This window comes from Moschus berezovskii, chromosome 27 (assembly GCF_049115385.1).
Source record: "Moschus berezovskii isolate FMDL1 chromosome 27, NW_MosBer_1.0, whole genome shotgun sequence".
NCBI lineage: Eukaryota > Metazoa > Chordata > Mammalia > Artiodactyla > Moschidae > Moschus > Moschus berezovskii.
The window spans coordinates 23,511,797-23,533,094 of NC_142486.1; the positions used below are offsets into that span (position 1 = coordinate 23,511,797).

The 21,298-nt window shown below is 37.8% G+C and overlaps 3 protein-coding genes across 7 annotated transcripts in view; 1 reads left to right on the top strand and 2 right to left on the bottom strand.

Moving 5' to 3' along the window:
* The window catches only part of REXO5 (RNA exonuclease 5), a 56,360-nt gene extending 55,923 nt beyond the window's left edge, over nt 1-437 (bottom strand). The window contains exon 1 of one of the 3 annotated variants that reach the window (XM_055409613.2): nt 308-437. The gene's annotated coding sequence lies outside the window, so the exon portion shown is untranslated. The remainder of the gene's footprint in view (nt 1-307) is intronic. The other 2 variants (XM_055409610.2, XM_088832935.1) reach the window with 2 other exon arrangements.
* On the top strand, nt 381-14,202 carry ERI2 (ERI1 exoribonuclease family member 2). 3 transcript variants are annotated; one of them, XM_055409614.2, is made up of 9 exons: nt 381-509; nt 4,351-4,418; nt 4,506-4,589; nt 5,203-5,330; nt 5,945-6,101; nt 7,473-7,573; nt 8,148-8,229; nt 12,021-12,109; nt 12,312-14,202. In XM_055409614.2, the coding sequence occupies exons 1-9, from the start codon at nt 487-489 to the stop codon at nt 13,647-13,649; spliced, it is 2,070 nt and encodes a 689-aa protein (XP_055265589.2). In that variant the 5' UTR covers nt 381-486; the 3' UTR covers nt 13,650-14,202. The 3 variants fall into 3 exon arrangements, with proteins under 3 accessions (XP_055265589.2, XP_055265590.2, XP_055265591.2); XM_055409615.2 differs by having other exon boundaries at nt 5,945-6,080; XM_055409616.2 differs by having other exon boundaries at nt 473-509; nt 4,511-4,589.
* A 299-nt stretch (nt 14,203-14,501) lies between these two features.
* Nucleotides 14,502-21,298, bottom strand: part of ACSM3 (acyl-CoA synthetase medium chain family member 3) — a 54,489-nt gene continuing 47,692 nt past the window's right edge. Inside the window, exons 10-14 of the mRNA XM_088832936.1 lie at nt 19,636-19,737; nt 18,509-18,636; nt 18,305-18,404; nt 15,156-15,279; nt 14,502-14,760 (exon numbers count right to left, since the gene is read on the bottom strand). Coding sequence (XP_088689062.1) covers nt 14,678-14,760; nt 15,156-15,279; nt 18,305-18,404; nt 18,509-18,636; nt 19,636-19,737 — 537 coding nt within the window. The 3' untranslated portion in view covers nt 14,502-14,677. The remainder of the gene's footprint in view (nt 14,761-15,155; nt 15,280-18,304; nt 18,405-18,508; nt 18,637-19,635; nt 19,738-21,298) is intronic.

Sequence of the window (21,298 nt, forward strand, 5' to 3'; positions counted from 1 at the left end):
CCGGGCTGTCTCCAGAGTGGGGAGGAGCAAGGGCTTCGACAGCCTACCTACCACCTTCCTCAGATCCTCTCAAATCAGTTTACAGAGCGCTCCCCGCCCACCGCGGAAAGCGAGGGCGCCAACCGTCTTCCCCGTTACTCCACGCAGAACGCCACGCAGCACCAAGCCAAACGGCTTTACTGCCGACGCTGGAGGCCGAATTCGAAACGGTCCCCCAACGGCGCAACCTAACCGTCAGTTAGGAAGAGGGAAGGGGGCGCATTCTAACTGCTTCTCTGCCAAAAACCACTCCCCAACCCCCGTATACCCGAAGACGCCGAAAAGAAGCCGGGAGGGAGAGTAAAGATAACCCCCGCCTCCGCCTCAGCCACAGGCAGAGAAGCCGCCGCAGCAGCCTCCGAAACCGCGCGGGGCGTTTGAATAGGCCGGAAGTGGGGGTACAGCGACTTCCGGCGGCTGGGCTGAGCCAAGAAAGGAACGTCAGGGATGGCGACCAAGAGACTCGCACGGTATGCACTGCGGTTCTGGGCGGTGGCGGGGGAGCGCTCCTGATCCGGCGCTGGCGTCCGCGTCAGTGTCCGCCGTGTTCAGCCTCCGTTCTCTTTAGTTTGGGCGTGCACTGGCCAGCCTGAACTGGAAGGTCACTCTTACGGGACTGCAGTCTCGAGCCTCAGTCAGCTCTTTGTAGGAGTGTTGGAAGGACCAGGGAGGGCTCTCTACCCTGTGCCCCTGAGCCAGTGTCTGCCAATTCTAGGTCTCCGGGAACATTAAGAACAGCCCTAGGGGACCATTCAGAGGTCACCGGCAGCTATCAAGATCACTCCACCTATCAAGCTGTTCACCCCACCCACTTACTAGTGATCTGTTTAATTCACAGAGTGAATCGTGGGCTTTTTCCTGATTTTTGGACACGCTTTTCACACTTCTGATAAATAGAAACAGTGGAATGCATTCGTGAAAGCATGGGTTTCACAGTTGGATCATCCTGGTTTCACATACTAAATACGTGTTTTCTGGCAAATTGCCGAGTTCGATTTCTCACCGATTAAATGCAGATAGCAGAAGGGACTATTTTGTACAGTTGTTGAGGATGAAATGAGATCAACATCTTAATTCAGTGAGTAATATGTCCGTGAAGAATCTGCCTGCAGTTCAGGAGACCGGGGTTTGATCCCTGGATTGGGAAGATCCCCTGGAGAAGGATATGGCAAGCCGCTCCAGTATTCTTTCCTGGAGAATTCCATGGACAGAAGATTCCAAGAGTCAGAAGACTGACTAAACTTCCACCACCATTATATAGTAAACAATCAATAGATGTTAGCCATTATTCTCAACTTCCCAACACAGGTCAAACAGGGAAACTAGAATGAGTGATGTCTGCCTGGTTAAACTACTTAGCAAAGTATTGAATAGTTTTGTCTCAGGACACTTAAGATGTCAGTAAGCCTAAGACCTCAATAAACATGTAAGCAGATATTCGCTGGAGAAAGACAACCAGACATGACTATCTCAATATTTGAGAAGCCATGTTTGGCATAAGCCATTTTGTGGTCTGAGTCTGGCCACAGTGATCTTTCTAAAAAAAATTTGTTTTGTTTTTGGCTGCACTGGGTCTTTGCTGCTGTGCACAGGCTTTTCTCTAGTTGCCGCAAGCGGAGGCTACTCTCGTTGTGGTCTGGAGGTTTCTCATTGAGGTGGCTACTCTTGTTACAGAGCACAGGCTCTAGTGTGCACTGGCTTTGGTAGTTGGGGAGGGCGAGTTCAGTAGTTGTGCTGCTTGGGCTTAGTTGCCCCTCAATGTGTGGAGTCATCCTGGAGCAGGGATTGAACCCATGTCCCCTGCATTGGCAAGTGGATTCCTAACCACTGGACTACCAGAGAAGTTCAGAAATTAATGCTATTAAAGAAACAAAGAATGCAGAAACAAATAACTGTTGCCAGGCAAGAGAAGTAACGGTGGCAAAGATAATATCTCAGAGGTAGACTCTTAGTCCTGGGAGTTTCCTGCTGGTCCAGTGGTTGGGGCTCCCAGCTTCCATTGCAGAGGGTACAAGTTTGATCCCTGCTCTGGAAACCAGTATCCTGCAAGCTGCCAAAAATAAAAGAAAAAATTCCTAGTTCTGTTTCAATGGTAAAGATTAGCCTGTAGCACTCAACCACCCGATCACCTGGAACCCAAGAGATGATGATGTTGACCTTTTTGACCCTCTTGACTTCAATCAGCTAATGTTTGGAATCTCAACCACCTAAGCCTCTACATGTACCCTTAGCTTGCTGCTGCTGCTGCTGCTAAGTCGCTTCAGTCGTGTCCGACTCTGTGCAACCCCATAGACGGCAGCCGACCAGGCTCCGCCGTCCCTGGAATTCTCCAGGCAAGAACACTGGAGTGGGTTGCCATTTCCTTCTTACCTAATTTTGCGTTGAGGGGCAACACTGGTGTGGGAAACACCAGGAAAGATCCTTGCTGCAAGTAATAAATCCTTCCTTCTGCTCTTTGCCTTGGTGGTCTTTTGGCTTGACACCTACCAGGAGGCCTCAGGTAACAAGCTCTTCCCTTTCTGTGGACTTAGAATATTGCTCATAAGGATCCTTTATTATATATTACCTTACACTAGTTTTCCATGAATATCTAGTTTATTTACTCAGATATTTTAAACTCCTAGAAGACTGGACCTGCCCTCTCTCCTCTCCACTGTGCTATTCACATAGCAAAGGCTTGAAAAATGCAAAAGCAAAATTAACTTAGGTTTCAATGCATCTTTACAACCACTTGAGTTCTTCACTATTACTATAAAATAATAAGAGCACAGAGAAACAGTCTGTTTGCAGATATGCACTTTGAGGCCCATACAGGTAGAATTACTTGTTGTTCAGTCACTTAGTCATGTCTGACTCTTTGTGACCACATGGACTGCAGTACGCCAGGCTTCTCTGTCTTTTTCTAGAGTTTACTTTTCCTAGAGTTTACTCAAACTCTTGTCCATTGAGTCGATGATGCCATGCAACCATCTCATCTTCTGTTGCCCCCTTCTCCTCCTGCCCTCAATCTTTCCCAGCATCTGGATCTTTTCCAGTGAGTCAGCTCTTCGCATCAGGTGGCCAAAGTATTGGAGCTTCAGCTCCAGCATCAGTCCTTCCAATGAATATTCAGGGTTGATTTCCTTTAGGATTGACTGGTTTGATCTTGCTGACCAAGAACTTCTCAAGAGCCTTCTCCAGCACCACAATTTGAAAGCATCAGTTCATCAGCATTCAGTCTTCTCTGTGGTCCAACTCTCACATCCGTACTTAACTACTGGAAAAACCATAGTTTTGACTAGACAGACCTTTGTTGACAAAGTAATGTCTCTGCTTTTTAATTTGCTGTCTAGGATGGCGATTGCTTTTCTTCCAAGGAGCAAGCATCTTTTGATTTCATGACTGCAGTGATTTTGGACCCCAAGAAAATAAAGTCTGTCACTGTTTCCATTGTTTCCCCATCTATTTACCATGAAGTGATGGGACCAGATGCCATGATTTTCGTTTTTTGAATGTTGAGTTTTGAGCCCATTTTTTCACTCTTCATTCACGTTCATCAAGAGGCTCATCAGTTCCTCTTCACTTTCTGCCATAAGGGTGGTGTCATCTGCATATCTGAGGTTATTGACATTTCTCCCGTCAGTCTTGATTCCACCTTGAGCTTTATCCATGTTGGCATTTCTCATGATGTACTCTGCATATAAGTTAAATAAGCAGGGTGACAATATACAGCGTTGACATACTCCTTTCCCAATTGAGAACCAGTCTGTTGTTCCATATCCGGTTCTAACTGTTACTTCTTGACCTGCGTACAGGTTTCTCAGGAGGAATGTAAGGTAGTCTGATATTCCCATCTCTTAAAGAATTTTTGACAGTTTGTTGTGATCTACACAGTCAAAGGCTTTAGTGTAGTCATTGAAGCAAAAGTAGATATATTTCTGGAATTCCCTTGCTTTTTCTATGATTCAACAGATGTTGGTAATTTGATCTCTGGTTCCTCTGCCTTTCTTAAATTGAACCTATACATCTGGAAGTTTTGAGATCACATACTGTTTGAAGCCTAGCTTGAAGAATTTTGAGCATTCTTGTTGGCATGTGAAATGAGTGCAGTAGTTTGTGTAGTTGTTTGAACATTCTTTGGTAGAATGACTACTAAAGTCAGAAGAGTGCAAAGAACCAAAGTCTTTTGCCCTCAAAGTCTAGTTCAGTTTCCTCTCAATCACAGTACATTAGTACATTAATAATGAGGGTTATACCATCAGTTTGTTAACTTATGTAAACAGGAATGTGAATGATTTTGTTGAACATACCTGGATTGTTTTACATTTTTAGGCAGCTTGGATTAATTAGGAGAAAGTCGATTCCACCAGCAAATGGAAACCTAGGAAGAAGCAAATCTAGTAAGTAATGTGTCTCATTTCTTTACATTCTGTAGTCTTACACTTTTAACACTGGTAATACATAAGGACAAAACTGATCTTTTGCAGAGCAGTTGTTTGACTACTTAATCATCATTGATTTTGAGTCAACATGTTGGAATGATGGGAAACGCCACCGGAGTCAGGAAATAAGTAAGTCTGAACTTGACTGCCAATGGCCAAAGATCCGCTGGAGAAGGGCACAGCAACCCACTCCAATATTCTTGCCTGGAAAATCCCGTGGACAGAGGAACCTGGTGGGCTACAGTCCATAGGGTCGTTGAACATGACTGAAGCAACTTAGCACACAGCACACGCAATGCTAAATAAGAAAACAAAGTGATCTGTGAAGTGGTAATTTACTATGAAATCTGACTTGACAAAAAAGACCCACAAACCTAATACCTAAGTGTGTCACCATATAAAATAATTGTTTTGGGATTATATTCAAAATCTCAACTACATAGAAACTGATAAAAAAAAAACCTTTGCAAAAAGAACTATGTTTCAATTTTCATATGATCTTCTAATTATGGAAATACATTCAAGAGTTTTAAATAAGTAACTTTAATAGTTTGATTTATTCTTTGGTATAATTTTATATAACCATTACATTACACTGCTTTGGTCATTTTAATGTGCTTTCACTAAAACAATGATGTTTAATAATACTCTGTGAAGCTAATATCAATATATACTTAAAGTGATTGCAGCATTAGTTTAACAATTATGTATGCAACTGTCAATTGATGATTCTTTCATGTAGTTGAATTTCCAGCTGTATTACTGAACACGTCAACTGGAGAGATTGAATCTGAGTTCCATGCTTATGTTCAGCCTCAGGAACATCCAATTCTTTCTGAATTTTGCATGGAACTGACAGGCATAAGGCAGGTATGCCCTCTCTTTTCCCCACTTCTCATCCTCCCATTCCAACAAAAAACAAGCAGGAAAGATGTAAATATTAAAATTCAGAAATCACTTTCAGAAAGAAAATAAGCTATATGCCATGTGGAATTAGATTCATTCACTGTTAGAAATATGGTCCCCTCCAGAAGCCCATTGGCATCTTTAAAAATCAGAAATAATTGAACTTCCAGAGTGGTCTGATGGTTATGACTCTGCACTCTCACTGCAGAGGTCATGGGTTTGATCCCTGGTTGAGAAATTAAGATTCCCCCATGGTGCAGCCAAAAAAAATTGGAAAGAATAGTGTTATAAAAATGTATATCAAATATATTTTATGGAAATTAAGTGATATCAAATTTCTGCCTATCAGATATCTTTATTGTATTTCTGTGTGATTTTAGTCAATGTAATTTTTCTTATCTTGCAGAATTCTAATTGTTGTAATATCTCTCTCCTATGTGTTTTAACATCTTTTCACTAGATAAACTGCTAGTTAAAACCTCTTCTTCCTTGTTGCATATCCTCCCCATAGTGCCTAATTATGTGCACAATAATTATGGAATTCAGTTATTGAATTCAGATTATATGACTCTATTTAGGCTCAAGTTGATGAAGGAGTCCCTCTGAAGATTTGTTTATCTCAGTTCTGTAAATGGATTCAGAAGATTCAGCAACAGAAGAAAATTATTTTTGCTACTACAGTTTCAGATATTTCCACTTCTGAAGTAAAATTATGTGCGTTTGTTACTTGGTCAGGTAAAAAAAATAAATTATATTTAGCAATCATTAATGAGTAGCATTGCCACTAGGTAATTCTTTATCTCTAGTGAGAATTATACTTGTTACCTTTCTGGGCCACAAAAAGAAGTCTTAAATGTCTAGCATTATGTTAACCAACAAAAGTAAACTTATTCATATTTTTAAAATTTTAAACACCTTTAAAAGTTAAGCTCTAACTTTTAAGAATCTTTCTAGATTTCTCTATTCTCCTGAATCTGGGCAAAGACCAGTGAAAATTTTTTTTATCATGGTATTTCTACAACTTTGATAAAAAGAATCCGTATTCAACTTGCAATCTTTGCTTTTATACTTTCACACTTCTAATGTAGACATCAAAGGAAAAAAACGGGCCATTTAAAGTAGATCTTTTATATACCCTGATAGAGCACTGCCATTAATATCATTGTTAACAATGCTCTGTTATTGGCAGCATAGCATTGATAATTGTATTTGGGTCTGTATGATCAGGCCACTCAAGATGGCTGTTCTCTTGTTCTCTGTATACCCCTACTTGACCTACACCCTACTCATATGACTGACCTCCCCTCTTAATACATACTTGCCCTTAGCCCCAGCTAGTGATTGTTCTAATCGTTAGATCTTTAGACCAAAATCTTTATCTCCACCATGATAGCTGATCAAAGGGACATGAAGGGCTTTCTCCTCAGCTGCTTTCCCTGGTAACTGATGAACCAACTGATGTCAATTCCCTCTATAACTGGTAACACCTTGCCAAAGACTGCTGCCATGTCTTGCCCACCATCTGCTTCACATGATGGAGTATGCTCCAAGACCTTGCTTCAGACATGTACAGTCCCCCTGTTCATTAAACCCTTGATGTCTCTGTCACTGACTCTGGGCTCTTTCTTTGGTCTTTAGGTTGGGCAAATACAGTGCTTGTATGGCTGTGGGGTACAGCCCAACAGGGTCCCCGTAAGATGTGTGGTTTCTCAGTTACATTAGTATTTTCTAGAATGTTGAAAGCAGATAATCTTTTCCACCTAAGCCTTGTAATGTGACACCTTACTCTTTCTGAAACGTCAGTGTGTTTTACTGGGCTTTTAAGAAATCATTTTGAAACTTACTGATCTAATTTCTTAATAGTAAGTTATGAATAATTGTTAAATATTAGGGCAACAAAATCTTACTCTTCTATTATATGTTGCATAGTATATAATATATACCATATGTTGTATATACTATGTATAAAATATAGTGTATGTTGTTATGTATTATTCTAAGTCCTGTTATTCTATTTTATGTCAACTTTCAGCATTTTGTTTATAAATAATAGCATAAGTAAAATCCGTTAGCATCATTGACTTTGTTGTAATATTCTTGATGCAGACTGGGACTTGGGGGTTTGCCTGGAGTATGAGTGTAAAAGAAAACAGCTGTTAAAACCTGTGTTCCTTAATTCTTGGATTGATCTCAGAGTAACTTACAAGGTAAGGGGGCATGTTCACTTTCCTTCTATTGAAAAGTTATTAAGCTTTATCCTACATATAGGCTTCCCTGATAGCTCAGTTGGTGAAGAATCCACCTGCAATGCAGGGGACCCCGGTTTGATTCCTGGATCAGAAAGATCTGCTGGAAAAGGGATAGGCTACCCACTCCAGTATTCTTGGGCTTCTCTTGTGGTTCAGCTGGTAAAGGATCTGCCTGCAATGCAGGAGACCTGGGTTAGATCCCTGGGTTGGGAAGATCCCCTGGAGAAGAGAAAGGCTACCCACTCCAGTATTCTGGCCTGGAGAATTCCAAGGACTGTATAGTCCATGAGGTCACAAAGACTTGGACACGACTGAGTGATTTTCACTTCACACATGGGTATGGGTTTCTACAAACAAAATATTTTGTTTTCAAGCCTCCATATAAATACTTTTCTTAAAGTATATAAAAACAACACAAAAATAAGCACATTTCAAATCTAATAGAATAAAAATAATGAGAAGTAAATGGCTAAATGTATAGCCTTTCACATAGTAATTATTTTTTAAGATATATTGTCTTTTATTTGACTAGATTTTCTATAGAAGAAAGCCAAAAGGACTCAGTGGTGCCCTGCAGGAAGTGGGAATGCAATTCTTGGGACGAGAACATTTTGGTTAGTATATCTTGAGATTAATTTTATTATGTAAGTCATTTTATTTTTATACAGTCTTTCATTTGCATCACATTTTTCAGTGATGTCATTAACAAAGAATATCCTCAGCCTGAAATTGACCATAGGTATATGAATTTATCTCTGGATTTCCTATCTTGTTCCATTGATCTATATATCTGTTTTTGTGCCAGTATAATACTGTTTTGATTACTATAGCTTTGTAGTATAGTCTGAAGTCAGGGAGCCTGTTTTCCCTAGCTCTGTTTTTTCTTTTTTGGTCAAGATTGCTTTGGCGATTCTGGGTCTTTCGTGTTTCCCTACAAATTGTAACATTTTTTGTTCTAATTCTGTGAAAAATGCCACTGATAATTTGGTAGGAAATGCATTGAATTTGTATATTGCTTTGGATAGTATAGTTACTTCACAATATTGGTTCTTCCAGTCGAAGAACACAGTATATCTTTCCATCTGTTTGTGTTATCTTTGATTTCTTTCAGCAGTATCATAAGATACGCTGTATTTCATATAACACTGTGAAGTGTTCTGAGTATAGGTCTTTTGTCTCCTGAGGTAGGTTTATTCCTAGGTATTTTATTCTTTTTGATGCAGTGGTGAATGAGGTTGTTTCTTTAATTTCTCTTTATGCTCTTTCATTGTTGGTGTATAAGAATGCAAAATTTCTGTGTGTTGATTTTGTATCTTGAAATTTTACCAGATTTGTTGATGAACTCTAGTAGTCTTCTGGTAGCATCTTTAGGATTTTCTATGACTAGTGTCATGTCATCAGCATCCAGTATCAGTTTTATTTCTTCTTTTCCAATTTGGATTCCTTTTGTTTGGTTTTTTCTTTTCTGATTGCCATGGCTAGGACTTCTAAAGCTATGTTGGATAAAAATGGTGAGAGTGGACATCCCTGCCTTCTTCCTGATCTTAGAGGGAATGCGTTCAGCTTTTCACCATAAAGAATGGTGTTAGCTGTGGGTTGTGTTACATGGCCTTTATTATTTTAAGGTAAGTTCTCTCTATTCCCACTTTCTTCAGAGCTTTTAGCATAAATGGGTGTTGAATTTTTGTCAGAATCTTTTTCTGCATCTATTGAGATAATCATGTGGTTTTATTTTTTAGTCTTTTTATTTTAGAGTATAGTTGATTAACAGTGTTATTAGTTTCAGGTATATAGCACAGTGATTCAGTTATACATATACATGTATCTATTCTTTTTCAAATCCTTCTCCCACTTAGGTTGTTACATAATATTGAGCTGAGTTCCCTGTGCTATACAGTAGTTCCTTGCTGATTATCCTTTTTTAGAAAATTTTTTATTTATTTATTTGGCTATACTGGGTCTTAGCTGTGGCACATGGGATCTTTGGTCTTTGTCACAGCATGCAGAATCTTTAGTTACCAGCCATGCAGAATGTAGTTCCCTAACCAGGGATTGAACCCCAGACTCCTGCAGAGTTTTAGCCACTGAACTACCAGGAAAGTCCCCATCCATTTTATTTTTGTTTCAATTTTTATTGTTCTTTTTTTTTTTTTAACTTTTTATTTTGTATTGAAGTATAGCCAATTAACAAACTATGTTATAATAGTTTCAGGTGAACAGTGAAAGGATTCAACCATACATGTAAATGTATCCATTCTCCCTAAACTCCCCTTCCATCCAGGCTGCCACATAACACTGAGCAGTGTTCCATGTGCTATACAGTAGGTCTGTGTTGATTATCCGTTTTAAATATAGCAGAATGTATATGTCAATCCCAAACTCCTAACTATCCCTCCCCCCACCATTCCCCCTGTTACCATAAGTTCTTTCTCTAAGTCTCTGAGTCTGTTACTATTTTGTAAATAAGTTCATTTGTATAGATAGATAGATTCTACACGTAAGTGATACACAGGATATTTCTCTTTCTGACTTACTTCAGTCAGTGTGACAATCTCTAAGTCCATCCATGTTGTGGCAAAGGTATTATTTCATTCTTTTTAATGACTGGATAATCCACTGGGCTTCCCTTGTGCCTCAATGGCAAAGAATCTGCATGCAATGCAGATATGAGTTTGATCCCTGTGTTGGGAAGATTCCCTGGAGAAGGAAATGACAACCCACTCCAATACTCTAGCCTGGGAAATCTCTGGTGAGCTATAGCCCATGGGTCACAAAAAAGTCAGAGACTATAACTACCACAAACAATATTCTGTTGTATATATGTACCACATCTTCTTTATTCATGTTCTGTCAATGGGCTTTTAGATTGTTTCGATGTCTTGTCTTTTGTAAATAGCACTGCAGTGAGCATTGGGGTGCATGTATCCTTTTGGACCATGTTTTTATCCAAATACATGCCCAGGAGTGGGATTTCAGGATCATATGGTAGCTCTATTTTTAGTTTCTTCAGGAACTTACATATATTTTCCATAGTGGCTGTACCAATTTACATTCCCACCAGCAATGTAGGAGGGTTTCCTCTTCATGCCCTCTCCAGCATTTACAGTTTGTGAATTTTTTGATGATAGCCGTTCTGACTGGTGTGAGGTGAGGGATCTGTAGTTTTAATTTGCATTTCTCTGATAATTTTCATTTCTCTGATAATTTTCATTTCTCTGATAATTAGTGATGTTGAATATCTTTTATGTGCCTCTTGGCCATCTGTATTCTTTGGAGAAATGTCTATTTAGGTCTTCTGCCCATTTTCTGATTGGGTTGTTTATTTTGATGATATTTAGCTGCATGAGCTGTTTGTAAATTTTGGAGACTAATACCTTGTCTGTCACATCATCTGCAAATATTTTCTCCCACTCTGTGAGTTGTCTTTTCATTTTGTTCATGGTTTCCTTTGCTGTGCAAAAGCTTTTGAATTTAATTAGATCCCATTTCTTTTGTTTTTATTTCCATTACTCTGAAACAGATCAAAAAAGATATTGCTGCAATTTATGTCAAAGAGTGTTCTGTGTTTTTCTCTAAGAATTTTATAGTGCCCAGTCTCACATCTATGTCTTTAACTCATTTTGAGCTTATTTTTATGTATGGTGTTAAAGAATGATACCTAGAGACAAAAAGAAAACACAGTGATTTAAAACCTATGGGCTGGAGCCAAAGAAGTTCTCAGGGAAGTTTGTAGCAATACAATCTTACTTCAAGAAACAAGAAAGTCTCAAACAACCTATCCCTACACCTAAAGCTACTGGAGAAAGAAGAACAAACAAAACCTACAGTTAGTAGAAGGAAATAAATCATGAAGATCAGACAGAAATAAATGAAATAGAAACAAAGAAAACAATAGCAAAGATCAGTGAACCTCAAAGCTGGTTCTTTGAAAAGATAAAATTGAGAAACCTTTAGCCTAACTCATCCAGAAAAAAAAAGGGAGAGGACTCAAATCAACAAAATTAGAAATGAAAAAAGAAAAACTGACATCACAGAAGTACAAAGGATCATAAGAGACTACTACCAGCCACTCTGTGGCAATAAAATGGACATCCTGGAAGAAATGAACAAATTCCTAGAAAGGTACCAGGAAGAAATAGAAAATAATTATGAACAGACCAATCCCAAGTACTGAAATCAAAACTGATTTAAAAACTCCCAACAAACAAAAGTTCAGGACCCTATGACTAAATGTGGGAAATCTTTCATTGGTGAGGCTGCCACAGCTTTCCACAAGACCATTTTTTATAATGAAAATTAGTAGATGATCTTAAAACCAACTGTATGTTCCAATTTCTGCTTAAGTGGTAGTATATTTCTTTACATAGGTTCCACTAAATGCAGTCTTTGGTATCTGTTTCCTCAGGGTTGGATGATTCTCGGAATACTGCCCTTCTTGCTTGGAAAATGATCAGGGATGGTTGCTTAATGAAGATTACAAGGTCTTTGAACAAGGTTAGTGGTTTCTTGCCTCTTTATTCTGTTATTTCAAACTCCAGAAGTAATCATAGGTTAACTGAAATGTAGATGTTATGTATGCTGTCATTTATAGATCAATCAGTGCTGATGTTTTTCTTTTTTGTCATATCATATAATGTATACTAAAATTATGAATGCAGAGTTTCTAAAGTTGTTGGTTTTGTCTGTGGAATCATAGGTTTCCACTAAGAGGAATCCTAACATTTTCACCAGAAATTTGAATATGGATCAAGTTGAAGAAACATCAACCTGTACCAATAATACTAATGATTCCAGCATATATGGTAGGGAGCCTAAAAATTCAATAAAATCTTACAAGAAAATTCAAATGAAGTCAGTTGGTGTGAATTCTCCTATAAAGGTACAGCAGGATCAGTTACAACAAAAGGACAGCATAAAAGCAGGTCTTCTCAATGTCAGAAGCTGTTTATCTGTCTTTAATGCTACTAAGTCCTGGACTTCTCTGGGACAGTTGCAGTCTTCCAGCCGGAATACGCCTATGCAGAAGCAAATAAACCAACATCTTGCATTTAATACCAATTCTAAATCTTCAACAGTTGGTTCAGAGCTGGTACCTGTTTCAACTACCATTTCATCTTTTAATAATGTTTCTGATATGGAAGTGAGTTCTGCTGTTGACTGTTTACCTATGTTGGCTGATTGGGAGGATGTAGCTTTACTGCCAGCATCTCAGCCCGAGCAAAATATATATTGTATACCTCCCGTTAGTGACTCAAATGTAGACACTTCACTTAATTCTGGAGGAAGAGTAATGGTTTTAGAAGAATCTGAAATGTTAAGTCATGAAAACTTTGGAGGCACAGAAGAAACTCCTCAAAAATCTGTTACCTCTAAGTCTATTGTATATAAGAGTCCCCATACCACTATTTATAATATAAAGGAAGCCAAAGATCCAGGTTCAGATACTTTTGGCTTTAAATTACCTGAATGTAAATCAAGTAATTTCAACAGTGTTAATTCCAATGTGTCTCATCCTTTAGTTTTGGGGAAACATCCTCTTTGTTTAGATGATAGTAAAAGGAATCCATCTAGTCCTCCACTTTTCCCACCAGCAAAAAAACAGAGTTTCACTATTCATGAAGAAAAGCCTGCATCATCTAATGACTCCCCAGGATCAATTTCTTCCTGGAAGATTCTCCCTTCTGTCTTAACTTCTACAGTTAATCTGCAAGAGCCTTGGAAGAGTGGAAAAATAACACCTCCTTTATGCAAGTGTGGCCGCAGATCTAAGAGACTTACTGTTTCTAATAATGGACCAAACCATGGAAAAGTCTTCTATTGTTGTCCCATTGGGAAGTACCAAGAAAAGAGAAAATGTTGTGGTTATTTCAAGTGGGAACAAACACTTCAAAAGGAAAGAGCAAACAGTGTAGTTCTATCTCATTCCCCAAGAGGACTCACTTTTAGTTCTCTAGAAACAAACCTTATTTGGGACAGAAATGTAAATTTTTCTACTAAAAATTCACTGAGACTCAGACCTTCAATGAGAAATTGACCTTTTTTATGTCTAAACTATGTTTTTACTTCAGTGTGACTTTTAGTGCAGTAAAGAGAAAAAAATGTGTATAGGGCTACATGTTGTGAGGACTTTGCATATCTGAGCTCTGTAAGCTACTGTGGGGCTATTCAGCACATTCACACACACACACACACACACACTGAAAATAGGAAAAAATAATATCCAGCCTTCTAATTTCATTCACCAGTTATCTAATTTGTCTTCTCTCCATGTATGAATCCTGATTGTCCCCTGAATTTCCACACATGAGTATGCTGATAATGTCTTATACTATTTTATTTATATTTCATATATTAACTGTTACCAAACTTATCACACTTTTTTGAAGAACCACAAGTTAAATACTTGGTAAACTGTATTTATTAGATTAAAATAATAGCAATATTAATACATGATATCCTATTTCTTTATATTGAATTAAAATTGTCATACAATATTATATCAGTTTCAGGTATACAATATATGATATCCTTTTACACTTAGACCTTGAAACGAATTTTAAATTATTTTTAAATTTTATGAATAACAGTGTGACCAATAAAAAATCCCTAGACTGTTTTCAGGTAGATACTTGTACTTTGAGAATTATGATAATCTGTTATTGAAGACTTTTCTAAAAACTTTATAACTTGTTTCATTTTATTTCATCCCTTAAAAATTGGTTCTGATTTATAGTCAGTGTATCGGTAGAATTACTCAACTAAGATATGAAATTCAATAGGTCAGAGATTTAGTTCAGAAATTGCCTCTGCAGTATGTGTTTAAAAATTCCTCAACAACTGGTGGTATTCTTTTTATATTACCAAATAATAAAAACATTGACGCTGATGCAGAGGAATTTATTGAATGTTTTATTTCAGAATCCAGCCTATGAGGTTATAACCACAGGATATTTTAAATCAATTAGTTTATAAGCATACTGTCACATTTTTTACCACCTTTTCATAATCTTTGATTTTACAGAATCTTATTTTATAGAGACCATCATAATTAATGGAATAGATTTAAATTGTTTCCCATTCTTTCTTCCTCAGTTCGTTTCTTTTTATCTTCCCACTGATAGTCTTTGGCAGCTCTTGAATAAATTCTACCTGTAGATATCCAAGGGAAGAAAATTAGGCCAGAAGTTTTCATCTTTAGACAAAGTCAATTATGTAACAGTTCTATTATGAACTCTAGGTGAAAGAATCAGGACACTAATTGGGGGGTTTTTTGGTAACAGCCAAAAAAGGGAGAAGTGATATTGTTGAGGATTTTTTTTTTATATTTAGTATTTACCTTAAGTCCAATAAGCCAAATGACCCTACAAATTAGGTTAAGAGTTTCATTTTAATCTCAAAGATTCCGTTTCTTAATCATGTCATTAGTTCAGTTTGAAATGTTTGGTATAGCACATTTCAAGAGAATGTTCATTAAAATGGAGAAAATTAACAGCTGAAAATTTCCAGAATACTAAGCAAATATTGTTCTTAATTAGAGTACCTACCTTTCTGGGATATTTGTAAGGTGCTGTATTTCTTTTTACATGCTCCTGAATCTCCTTTTTCAGTTGTTCTTGATCATGTGACTTGTAATCAGGATTCAGAACAATAAAAGCCTTTACTACCTAAAATAAATATTTGAATGATGAGTTGTATATTTTTATGTTTCAGTGTATCTTTCTCTTAACTTGGGAATCTAAATAAATACCTCATGTGGTGAGCCAAAATGTTTACTAGGGTCTGATCTCAGCTTTATGCTCTTAAGCCAGCCAGTTGACTCCCACACCTAGATTTTATATCTAATGTGTGCGTGTGTGCTCAGTTGCTCAGTCGTCTCCAACTCTGTGACCCCATGGACTGTAGCCTGCCTGGCTCCTCTGTCCATGGACTTTTCCAGACAAAAATACTGGAGCAGGTTGCCATTTCCTACTCCAGGGGATCTTAATACAACAGAGCTCTTGGAACCCTTACTTTGATTTTGATCTATACTTGACCTGTCTCATCTCACTACATCTTAAACTACTTTCTGACCTGTTTCTGATCATGTCTGCTCTTGACTTCTTGCCTCATCTGTTATCCCCTTCAAAAAATTTTCTTCTAGAAACTTGGTAGTGCACTAAGCACAGTCTTTTATAAAACAACCCTTCCTGATCTAGTGTAGCTTATAGGTCACCACCCTTATTATGGTCCTAATAAACAGTCTTCTCACTGGGTTTGTAATAGCTTGTTAAAAGAAACAGTTCACTGAGACTGTCCGCTCTTTATTCCATAGACAGTTCTATTGACGCAAGGCAGTTGTGTATGTGTCTATGCATGTATATAATTTTATTCTATTCATTGTTTGACATTTCATAAAATTTATTTGTATTTATGCTTGTTGTATTGCTTATCAACATTTTTATGAATTAAAAAATTTCATCTTTGCTATAGGTAAATTGTGCAGAGGCAAGTTATTTTAAGAACTAGTGTTTGTAATTACTGGTTTGCATATTGATGACTCATGCACCTTGGATAAAATCTAACTCATCTTTATAGAATTCTTTATAAACCATTACAGAAAATGATAAATTAATAAAGAACAATCTAACATGGTTAAGAGCATGAACTCTGAAGTACACAATCTGGATTTGAGTCATACTTTGCCTATAATCTCAGGCAAGTTAGGACACATCTCTGCCTCAATTTCCTCTCTGTGAAAGGAGTTTATGAGGATTAAGTACCAACCTAGATAGCATATTAAAAAGCAGAGACATTACTTTGCCAACAAAGGTCCGTCTAGTCAAGGCTATGGTTTTTCCAGTGGTCATGTATGGATGTGAGAGTTGGACTGTGAAGAAAGCTGATCACCGAAGAATTGATGCTTTTGAACTGTGGTGCTGGAGAAGACTCTTGAGAGTCCCTTGCACTGCAAGGAGGTCCAGCCAGTCCATTCTAAAGGAGATCAGTCCTGGGTGTTCATTGGAAGGACTGATGCTAAAGCTGAAACTCCAATACTTTGGCCACCTCATGCGAAGAATTGACTCACTGGAAAAGACTCTGATGCTGGGAGGGATTGGGGGTGGGAGGAGACGGGGACGACAGAGAATGAGATGGCTGGATGGCATCACCAACTCGATGGACATGAGTTTGAGTGAACTCCGGGAGTTGGTGATGGACAGGGAGGCCTGGTGTGCTGTGATTCATGGGGTCGCAAAGAGTCGGACATGACTGAGCGACTGAACTGAACTGAACTGATATGATAGGGCTTATAACAATACCTGGAACATACATACTAAGTCATTAAAAATATTAGGTATTGATTGTAGTAATTTATTTTGCACAGAATTCAGGGAAACTTTGAAGCCCACTTACAGATTTTAGGTTAAAAAATCTTCTACTACTACAACTAATACTTAATATTTTTAATGACTTAGTATGTATGTTCCAGGTATTGTTATAAGCCCTATACCTATGTTAACTTATTTAATCCTCACAAACTTTTTTTAAAAGAAATTAAAAGTCTTTTTTAATTTTATTCTCCAGAGAAAACCAGCAAAGTGGTGTGAATTATTCCTATTTTTCCTAAGACATTTTTACTTAAAAATGGAACCCTGCTGCACATTACAACTTTGTATCCTTCTCTCTTTTTGTAATTATTTTGTTGAAGTGTAGTTGATTAACTGTTTTGTTAGTTTCAGGTGTACAGCAAAGTGATTCAGATATAGATAAGATATAGTTTTTTCAGATTCTTTTCCCTTATAGATGTATTGCAAAATATGAAGTGTAATTCCCCTCACAGAATCCTTTTACAGAGGAGGAAATGATGACTGATGTTAGGGGAGAGACTATTCCACCTACTGATGGAATTCAGAACAAAGGGACAAACTTCAATAATCACTGAATCTTTTCCCTACTTGCATTACTGGAATGTGGAATATTATTGACCATGCCTGGCAAAAAGGACCTGAAGAGCGGCATGGAATCTTTAAACCCAGATTACCATGTGATCAGCCCCAACAGAAGTGAGCTTTCAGGACTTCTGTCTTATTTATTATTTCCTGAAGCCTCTACTTATTGACCAACCCAGTTTGCTTCTGGTTACTTAGTTCCTATCTCTGACCTTGTTCCTAGTCCTGATATCTGATGCCAGCCTATCCTCTGCACTGGAGGCCATGTTAGTTTCCAGATCTGGGTAACAACTTGAACTTATCTAATTAGCTTCTGACTTACCTGGTGGCTCAGACGGTAAAGCATCGGTCTATAATGCAGGACACCCAGGTTCAATCCCTGGGTGGGGAATATCTCCTGGAGAAGGAAATATCAACCCACTCCAGTATTCTTGCCTGGAAAATCCCATGGACAGAGGAGCTTTGTAGGCTACAGCCCATGGGGTTGCTTCTGGTATGAACCTGGGTTGTTGGCATTCACACCGTCTTTGCCCCATTACTCCATGGAAAGGATTCAGATTCTTTATAGTGTGTATATTTTCAGTCTCATTCTGTAGCACTTCATTCTAATTAGCGTATTTCTATCTGACTAGCATATTTAAAAATGAGTCTCTAAATTACATAATTAGTGAATGAATCATTTAGGTAATTCTGTTTCAATGAACTACTGTTTAAAAGTATGTGTTAGACTGCCAACAAACTAAGGTAGAGACGAATCAGGTACCTCTCCTCTGATGGGATCTGGACTGCTGACAACAGCTGACTCTGCAACTGCAGGATGTTCATTCAGGGTACATTCTACCTCAAATGGACCAATTCGGTAACTGGGAAATAAAACATAAGGCGGGAATTTATAAAGGTGAGCAAAAAGTTCACTCCAGACTACTAACAAGCAGTCAACACAGCCATATTCACAGATGAAAATTACCCGGAAGATAATATGATATCATCTGCTCTTGAAACAAACCAGAAATATCCATCCTCATCCATATAGCCCCTATCCCCAGTGATATAGAAATTGCCTCGTAGAGTTGAAGCTGTTTTTGTAGGATTATCCTGTAAAACAAATAATAATTTTACTTTGAATGTTATTCTTTGATCCAGTTGGATTTTTAAATACTTATGGAGAGAAAAAAGTTTGGTGTTTTTAAGAATTCGTAGAATGAAGAGGAGCTAACATGAGAAATAGAGATGGAAGTCTAGCATTGAGCCAGCCCAATATCAGAAAGGTAAACTATAACTACAAAGATTAGGTATGCTGGGAATTTTTTTTAGATTGGTCACAAAATAAATATTGCAGGAACTCAGAGGAGTGGGCTAAGTAAGTATTTTGCTAACTGGTTAATATCTCAGCACTCATAGGAAAAAAGAGAAGTCAATACACAGAGTTAAAGAAAGTACCAATACCTAATGAGTCAAAGAACAGGGTTTTATTGTGTGTTTGTTATGTATTTGGTATGGCTTACACAAAAATAGAAAATTGATTCTGTAAATTTGGCAGGAAGCAAAAGGAAGTATTGTTACATTATGTAAAATTTACTGACAGAACCCGGGCCTTTGATTATATTGGTATACACTTTTCTCTAATTTGTATACTGTAATTAGAGATGAAAGTATGTTTGCAAACAGTGAAGAGCTTGGGAGGCCTCTAATAAAAGATATTTACTTAAGTTCACTGCCCCATTCTTTGTTTCTCTCACTCTTTCCATGAAGGGAGACCACTCCTCAGATTTCAGAAAAATTATTGGGTGCTGATTTACAGTGGAGTGTATTAATGATGTTAAGAGGCAGTCTTCTTTCTAGGGCCCCCTTCCTTTTACTTTCATGGGCTTGGAGCAGTGATCTAGCCTGGGGGGACCAGCGTGCCCTTCTTTAATAAGCATTTGGGCGTTTCTTCAGTTCCCTGTCTGAGGGATTACTGTTCAGGACAACGAATTTCTCAAGAAAAGGCCATATACCTATCCTAGTTGTATTTTGTGGCAAATAGGGATAGTTACCAGGCACTTCTGAGAAATAAATAGGAAATGAGATGCAATTTAGTAATAAGTCTCTTACTATATAATGGGTAAAAAGGCCAACTGGTCGGTTAGGTTGAACTCGAATGCCAATATCTCCTTCTTTTCCAGGTGGTAGAACATTGCCATTTTCATCTAAAATCTAGGATGAAACAGAGTAATTTATTTAAGGAAATTTTTATCTAATGCCACATCTGAAATCTTTGCATTGCGTTTTTTGTTTCTTTTTTGCCATTTAAGAATGCAGACTTCAGAAAAAATTTGTTTAAAAAATTAAACAAAATTAAAATTAAAAACTTTAAGTTCCTAAGAGAAATCAGTTATTTAAATTCTTATTGTAAATTATATTGTAAAATACAGGTTAGCAAAATGTGACAGAATAAAATTTTTCTTTAATTCTATCACCCAGCAATAATCACGTTCTAGTAATATCCTTTGCGGAGAAGGCAATGGCAAGCCACTCCAGTACTCTTGCCTAGAAAATCCCATGGATGGAGGAGCCTGGTAGGCTTCAGTCCGTGGGGTCACTATGGGTCGGACACGACTGAGCAACTTCACTTTCACTTTTCACTTTCACACATTGGAGAAGGAAATGGCAACCCACTCCAGTGTTCTTGCCTGGAGAATCCCAGGGACGGGGGAGCCTGGTGGGCTTCTGTCTATGGGGTCACACAGAGTCAGACACGACTGAAGTGACTTAGCAGCAGTAGCAGCAGTAATATCCTTTGAGATGATATAGACAGAAAAAAATAGGATCACTTTACAGTATAGTGTTTTGCAACCTGCTTTTATCATTTGTCATATATCTTATTGTCTTTTTCTTTCATAAGTATTTCATTACTGGTTTTCCAACTTTGTGAAATAAACAAAATCTTACCTCAGAAGCCAAATGTAAGTTATGAGGGAAAGGGGACTGTTTTGTGGCTGAGACGGTGGTGGGTAAGCTGAAGCCTTGCGCTCTTATTCTCTTATGTTCTCTGAAGTACCTAATAGTAGCTGGCATTTATTAAGCACTGACCACATCCTAAATAATAAATGTTAATGCTCTGTTTCACATGTGCTATCTTCCTTAGTCCTTACAACAACCCTATCTGGTTAGGAGTATTATTATGCTCATTTCACATATAAGGAAACAGAGGCACAGAGAGTTTAACGCCACAGTGCATGGTTGAGGTGAAATTCAAATCTCAGCAATCACACTGTAGAGTCTGTGCTTTTCATCATTATACTTCTCTGTGTAATCTTTCCAGGGAGTCCAATTCATTTTCTAAAAATACAACTCAGCATTTCTCAGATTGCTTGCTTACCTATTCCGCTCTTTTAGCTGTTTCTAAATATGAAAACTCTACACTGCTTTTATATACACCCTTCAAATCTGAGATGTAGCTTGTTAGCAAAGGATGTCTTTATCTGGCCCTTTCCAGAACCAAAAAGGGCTTATGTCCCCAATAAGAAACTGAAAAGGCAAAGGAATTCTAAATGTAAGAACTTATTTTTAAATTCTTGCAAATAAGAAAGTGTAAATTCCCACCCAGTTATCTAATATTTGGCCGCCTGTATCAAGGTATTATTGTTAGAAAAGAGATATGTTAAGAGTTCTGATTACTTTACACAGACTACTATTTAATAGATGGGAACATAGATAAAATATTCTATCTCTGGGGAGAATCACATACCTCCCTGTTCAAAGGGTCCTAGAATGT